General features: G+C 35.0%; 1 protein-coding gene across 1 annotated transcript; it reads left to right on the forward strand.

The window, feature by feature from the left end:
• The first annotated feature begins 1922 nt into the window (after window positions 1-1922).
• Window positions 1923-4063, forward strand: cks1b (CDC28 protein kinase regulatory subunit 1B). Its single transcript, XM_027002332.3, has 4 exons — window positions 1923-2050; window positions 2516-2642; window positions 2739-2866; window positions 3334-4063. The coding sequence occupies exons 2-4, from the start codon at window positions 2584-2586 to the stop codon at window positions 3384-3386; spliced, it is 240 nt and encodes a 79-aa protein (XP_026858133.1). The 5' UTR covers window positions 1923-2050; window positions 2516-2583; the 3' UTR covers window positions 3387-4063.
• Window positions 4064-7925: the final 3862 nt, after the last annotated feature.

Genomic DNA, 7925 nt, shown 5'->3' on the forward strand with positions numbered 1-7925 from the left:
GCTGTGCTGTATAATTGTCTAACTTGCTTCCCCTTTGTTGTATATTTATCTGACTGACTTATGGGTGGAGCCCAGCCGCCAGGCCACAGCATTACGGATCATCATATAGGCATCCAAAATGATCTGTACATTGACAATGTGATGATTTCACCTATTGACCTATGGATGTTAATTACTGTTTGGTGCCCTTATGGCTACATGTGTGCAGTCTATAATGTTAATGAACCGAGTGAAATAAACAAATCCCTCCTTAACGTACAGCTCGTTGGCGACCATGTATGGAAATGTAAAACATTCTGGGACTAAATGAATTATGCTGTTAGCATGGGGTAGAACAAGGATTCCGAAATACCTGACCTGTCACTGAATTCTCTTACATTTACCTGCCAGAATGCCCAAAGTAGACAGATCTGGGAATTGCTTGATTAGTGTGCTGCTCTCTCCAAACTTGATGTGAGCTGGTTAAGCAGGCTTAGTAAAAGAAGTCTCGGCTCATGAGCTAGTCATTCATCTGAGAAAAGAAATCAACCTAGTCTTGGAAGATGTGTTCCCTCTGTAATGCTTGGCTTTCTAAATCTTCAAGAAGGGCCAACACAGCCATTGTGGCATGTTATGAATTAAAACAAACAAGTATGCTTATTTATAGAAGGCTAGTTGCTCTTGAAATTTGCCTGTAGATTTTTGAAAAACTGAAAAACTGTAACTTTTTAAAAATGTATTGATGATTTTGCATAAATTTGCTACAATAAAATTGCTATTCTGAGGTTTGTGACATGTTTAGAAATGTTTGGAATGAAGGTTGGAAATGAGTTTTGATCTGTGCAAATTTTTACATCATGTTTTGATTTTATAAATCCTTACGTAGATGTGAAATTTCACGTATGACTATTTAAGATTAAATCCGTGCATACTTCTCTTTTATAAATGAGGCCCAGGTCTGTGTATGCCCCTGTGGAAAAGAGATTGCTATGGGCTCTGCTGACATCTGTGTATATATATATATATGTGTGTGTGTGTGTGTGTGTGTAATACACCCTGCTCAGGTCTGCCTGGCCTTCACTGTTTACATACAGAGATAATGGAGAAGGATTGATAGCCCCTGAAGAAAGCAGCAACCACTGTTTGTAACTGAGCAGAAATGTAAATAGAGTCTCTGAGTGACCAGTTGGTTAAGCCTTCTTTGTCTCTGATGACCAATGAAGGGTGACAACACCCATAAGACCTTTAAAAGTTTATGTCTGAAGTGCCTTCTCTGGAGATTTGTGCTCCCTGGCTGTGAGTACTAAAACTTCACTAAGACTGTGTGTTTCTGAATCACAGATAATAGAATACCAACATCCACCACACCTTTGACTGTCATATGAAATAACTTGTGATAATTTTTATGCAAGCATACAGAGTGAATTTGATATCCTACTTATAACTTTTAAATTCAGTAAAATGTTTTGTGAAACAAGGCATAATAATTTTAAGGAGCACATCATGCTTTTCTATTCTTTAAAAAAAAAACCTTCTGGAAATGCCATACTGTGTCTTCAAACCAATTAAGTTACATGTTTAAATAATGTAACCACATAGCTCAGAGTACATATATATTTACCTTTGAAAGCCTTGCAAAACGAAAACTGCATTTGATAGTCATGTTTTGTAAATCCATCCTGAAGTAAGAAATCGCGGTTCAAAATGCCCAAGTACTACCAAACTGAAGTCAAAACACAACGCGTATTTATGGTTCATTTATTATTTATTAACACAGACGCAAGATTTTGGATGAGTTGTGCAAATCATGTGGGGAAGAAAATCAAAACTTGAGGGCCAATACCTATCGACTTTTGAAACAACTTGCTTCCATTTGTCCAATGAGAAGGTGTTTTCATAATTTGAATGCTAGGGGGCGGGTTTCGTGACTTTTGCGAGGGAAATTTGTTACCCAGTAAACTAGTAGCTAGCGGTGTAATTAAATGGTGAAATTGGGGAATCCGTCCTCATTACTAAAACGCATGTCAAAAGTTTAGGATTCATCCACATAATTCATTTGGCAACAAAACTGGTATGTAATTTAGGGTAACTGAATCAGTATTAAATTTCGTTTGTTATTTTGCTGAGGTAGACACTTAGTCAGCTGCTAGCTAACGCTAGGTCCGTTCAAGGAAATAAAATCCAATGTACAATAAGTTAGTGTTAGCTAACTTGGCTAAGTTAATACCTGAGCCTGTCTGAATGAAAAAGAACATCTAGTTTTGGGAAAATGGCGCTAATTTACCGTCTTAATGTAGCCTTACTTCGAAGCTGGTTATTTGTGTAGGTTATCTAGGTTAACTAGCTATCCTAGATTAGCCGGTTTGTTAACAGAATCCGCAAAGATCTTACCATAATGTATGAGTTTACTGGTCCCTTGTTAAAAGTAAACGTAGCCAGGAGCTTGTATGGCTGGCTAGCTAGCTAGCTTGCGTCAGTCTTAATACGCACTACCGTTTTCGTCTTTATACTTATAATCCATATTTTTTCCTTCCAGCAAACGGCTCACCTGGCTAAGTATCACCAGAACCCCATCCATCTCCTCTGGAGTCTAGATACCACGCCATGTCCCACAAGCAGATTTACTACTCCGATAAATATGACGACGAAAAATTCGAATACAGGTATTCATGTCACTAGCCTAAAAGACGAATGATACCATTCTTTAAGTGGATGTATTTGAACAAATAAGATGACACTGATGTATATTGCTTTTTCAGACATGTCATGCTACCCAAGGACATCGCTAAACGGGTACCGAAGACGCATCTAATGTCCGAGACAGAATGGCGGAATTTAGGCGTTCAGCAGAGCCAAGGATGGGTGCATTATATGATTCACCAACCAGGTGTGTGAAGCAGTGAACTACATTTGTTGGTGTTTCTGCGAAAAAGGACTGACTGAGCGTATTAGGCTATATTATCAGAAAAATAAACCCTTGGTTAGCATTTGTTTTGCTTGCATGTCCACCCAATTGATCAACTATTGCTAGTATTAAATGTTTCTTTTATACGAGATTAAATCCAGCGACTAAAAATAACTCAAATCTTTAGCTTCACTTGAAAATATTGCTCAAGTGTATTTCTTGGATTTTTACTTGTTAGCCACTGTGGTGGATAGATACATGATGATAGATTGGTGAATCTAAACTATGTTTTGTAAACATGCGTACATCAAATATAGTGTGGAATTGTGGTGCAGTAAATAGCCTACCATCCTCTAGAATTCAGTTTAACTAATCACTTGGCGTCTGGTGGATTTACTTGTCTTAATGTCTTATTCCTCTATTTAATCTTGTCCATGTTCTTCTGCCAGAGCCTCACATCTTGCTGTTCCGTCGCCCTCTCCCTGCACCCAAGTCCCAGTGATGGAAGGCAGAAGTTAAAAAAGGTTATGAGAAAAATGGTAGACACCAGATATGATTTGATGTGGCTTCTATCAGAATTACTTTTAAGTTGATACATTTAGTTTGAAATGAAACTTATATGAAACTGTTTCCATGCTGTAATTCTTGACTGGCTGTTCCATAATTTTTGTGTATTTTATTTATTGTAATTACATTAGGCAGCATTTTCAAGGTGCACAGCATCGGTTCAGAAGGGGCATGTCTGAGAGCCTGTATTTTAAAAAGCTTTTTAGGAATTTGAAGAATTTGAGAATAAAATGTCATTTTGCAGTTATGGAACATCCATTTTTAATCCTGCAGTTTTGCAGTTGCTTACCTTGATCTAAAATTAGTCCTTTTAGTAGGAGAGTAATAGCATGAGCATTTCCATTGTCAAGACAACATTGTCTCAAGTCATGTACTTCCTAAATATCATATCATTATGAAACACTGCAGACATACCCACTGTTTTTACTAGTATTTTTTTACCCTTAAATGTTTTACATTTTTCTTACTACTGTGAATGCTACCCACCACACGCTCAACTTTTATGACTTTACACTTGGGAAATAAATGTTTATATCATTGTATTGTGAAATTAGTTGCATTGTAAGTTTCAACATATGAATGTATGAAATTCTGTTACTTAAAAGATTTTTTACCGAGTGCTTTTGAAATGTCTTGATTGATTATACGTATGTATTTTTGTAGGTTAAAAATGGCTTGACCATATGAAAACTTTAGAAAAGGGCCTTAAAGTACCTTGTCACAACCAACAAAGTTAAAAATGCATGCTTAAAAAATGAAAGAACTTCATATTGATTATGGAGGTTGAGGTTATGATTAGGCTTATTAAATCTGAATTATATTTATAGATAATTACATATGTACAACATGTATACATACAGTATAATGTATTATCGTCATGTCCTGAAAATTCACACACTTGTAGACTAAAATGTAGACTGAGTGTGTGGAGATCATTAACCTTAGTGAGTATCATCTTCATCAAAGTAAGTGAGATACTACCATATTCCATTTAACTGACCATCCATGTTCATACTGAATCTAATGCTCTCCAAGTGTAAACTATTCACTAATTCACAACCATATCTGAGGTAGCCTCTTTTTTCATACAAATGCATGCATTAGATTTATGATTTTCTCAGAGTAGGACACGACAGCAATTGCTATTGGATACATCTTAACTATAAATTTCTTATACTCTCACAATAATTTTTGTTTTAAATTGGAATACTTACAACTTCAAAAATGACACCACAAATAAATAAAACCATGATAAATGCAGTAAATAAAGCACTGAGGAGTTGCTTTCATTAAATTACATACATCACAAAGTGGCAAATATGTTTTGCAATTTGACCACTAGAGGGCAGCTTTCTTCAATGAGGTTATAATTTATCATTCTTTTGTGTTGATTGAGGTGTGTCTTTTTTATTTATAAAACAGACTTAAAATACATAAGGATTTTTTTCTTTCTGTATTTTTATTTGTTAATTATTTGAATTTTTAAGTGATAATGTCAGTCCAGGTTAATGTACTTTGTCATTTTGAAATGTGGTTGCAATCTTAAAAATTCGTACCTCGAGTACTTCAAACCTCATATATGGCTTGAAACACCTTGCTTCAAGATTCATGGAAAACAAGTGCTGCATAAGACCAGGTTAAGCAACAAAAGGCAATTTTGAGGGACTGAGAGAAAAATTAAGACATGGAGAATCTAAGTCTTTGATTACTTTCTAATTAGTTTAATAATTGTGTCCACACAATTTACATGTACAAAGTATTGTTTACAAAGTATGACTTTGTAATTAAATCTAAATAAAGCACATTTAGCATTTAATTTAATTTTAATGGAAAGGTACAAAATCAAAACAAAAATAACAGTACAAAAAGGGGAAATGTCTGATATATGCTTTTTCATTGCAACAGCATAAATGTTGAGAATAATAATATAAAATAATTTGCCAATTCTGCAATCTATCATATATTATTTTGCATGCATTGGGTTTGCTTACAGTACAAATATGTTGAAGTTGAAGCAGGTGGAAAAGGAGTATGTGAAGGCTGTAACTAATTTTTTAAGGGTTTATATCCTACATTTTTATTTTATTGTTTTATTTTTTCATCAGTGTCTGTCACTCTCGCTTGCAGGTAAAATCCAAAACCTTTAATATGAAAAAGACAGTCCAAGCTCAGAGTAAAAAAAACAGACAAAGGTGGATATCAAAACAACAGTCAATCCAGGTAGACAAACCAGAAATAGGGCAGACGGAGATGCAAAAACCAGGTAAATGGGCATACATCAAAACACAAAACTAAATAGGCAAAATTACAAACTAGAACAGCTCAGAAACGCAAGACAAGGCTAATGAGACTTTGCAATACATACAGGAAAAGAACATAAGATATAGGGAAAAACGAGATAAGACACAGGTATAATATAATCGGGGTATTGTGGGGAATGTAGTTCAAGAAACTGGTCTGAGGTTGAAGGCATGAAACTGTCCACTTGTTTATGCTTTATGTTCCAAACAGTAATTTAATTTCTATACACTCCTTTTCCAAGCTCTCTTCATCCCATAAAATTAAACAAGCTGTTTCTGTTGGATATAAGATATAAGATAAATGATGCTCTGTTCTGACTGGCTGCCCTGTATTCTGCCTGATTCCAAAAGCAGTTAGAGCTGAAACATGCCTGAGATCTGTAATGTAAGTGGTAAGATATAAACTTGTTGGCTGAGTAGGTGAAGATATGCAAATTAGTTCTCATGACATCAGAGAAATGGTGATTTATAAATAGGCTTAGATTCCAGCTGTTCTAGGAAAGGGAGTGGACTTCCTGAAAACAATGGCAAACTCCAAAACTAGTGTGGTTTCTTCTGCAATCCTGAGAGGTTTGACTGATTAGAAGTGTTAGAACAGAAAAGCCCTATCATCCAGAGATCATGAGTGTGATCCCACAGCCATCCATGATGCCACAGCCATTCATGGCTGTGAATCTGAGAGAGCAAAATTGGCCATGCTCTCATGGAGGCAGTTACAGTAACACTGGCCAGTCATAGGTGTCTGTGAGTTCTTGTGTCAGAGGAGGGCAGATAGTGAAGAGGGTGTTATGCCATCCCCTGAGGTGGCATGATCTGCAGCTGGAAAAGATGCAATGATTGGCTGCATGTGCCTCAGAGGAAACGTGACAACCATCACATTGGTTGACTGGTTGGCAACTGTCACGTGATAGGGAAGAATTAACTGATGAGTTGGAATTGTCTGTGACTAAAAATAGGGAGAAGAATTGGGGAAGAAGTGATGGAAATGATTGGTGTAAAGTAATCTGATCAGTGAAGAGAGCAGTGTTGAACATGGAGTTTGATTAAAGCATAGTTGAAACCAACAACTATAACATGGGTTGCAGTTATGTAACTGGAGACCAAGTTTGTAAGCACACATAAATCAATTTTTTGAATACCCATCTTGTTTTTCAATCAAGAAAAAAATTCAAGAAAAAAATCAAGAAAAAAAATCATTCCTTCAGGAAGATAGGCAAGGCAAGGCTTGTATAAATACCTGTCTTTCAGTCAAGAAAGGCAAGAAAAAAATCTCAGGACCCATAGTTTATTGCACAAATGTTTATTATTATTTATTATGATTATTAATAAACATTTATTTAACCAGGGTAAAATTCACATTGATAACCATTACATTTACAGATAACCATCACATTTACAAGTCTTTCATCTTTCATGGCTCAGGAGATGTAAAGATTAATCACATTCATTTAAGTATCAACTTTGTCGCACATATTTCTTAAGAGCAAATAATATGTGGATGACAAAAATATAATAGATTATTCTGATGTCTTTATTAGTTGAAAGACAGGGAGGGCTTTTTTTAAGCATAAAATTTTAAAGTGCGCACCTAGCACTCGAATTACATGTTTAGTTTGTATGGTGTATTTTTACACAGACTCCTTCAAGAAAGACACAAACCTAAGGCTGTTGTTGCTGGAACAGTCTGTTAGGCTCCTAATAATTTACAAAACTGTTTAGGCAACTCTAGTAAGGACAACAATTCGGAACATCCAGAAGTCATACATTATTCTAAAATGTTGCTTAGGGAAATCAGTGTTTACAGATGTTACAAGTGTTATTTAATACTAAGCAACAGAATGTAAAGGCTGTTATTTGGTTAAAGCAAGTGATGTTTACAGAGTGATGATTTGAGAATAATCCATGGGTGAGATTATACTGTAATGATCCAAATAAAAACAAAATGTACAAATTTCTTTTATTATTTTTATTAATATAATAATTCATTTACAATCACAAATATATATATATATATATATATATATATATATATATATATATATATATATATATATATATATATATATATATATTCATGAACATGTGATATTCTGAACAGCAGAGTGAGACACCAGTAGTGGAGGTGAATGGGAGGTTTTTTAAAAAGCAAATAATGCTGTGAGAGGTGTAAAATA

This window comes from Electrophorus electricus, chromosome 2, assembly GCF_041902795.1.
Source record: "Electrophorus electricus isolate QZ-2024a chromosome 2, ASM4190279v1, whole genome shotgun sequence".
NCBI lineage: Eukaryota > Metazoa > Chordata > Actinopteri > Gymnotiformes > Gymnotidae > Electrophorus > Electrophorus electricus.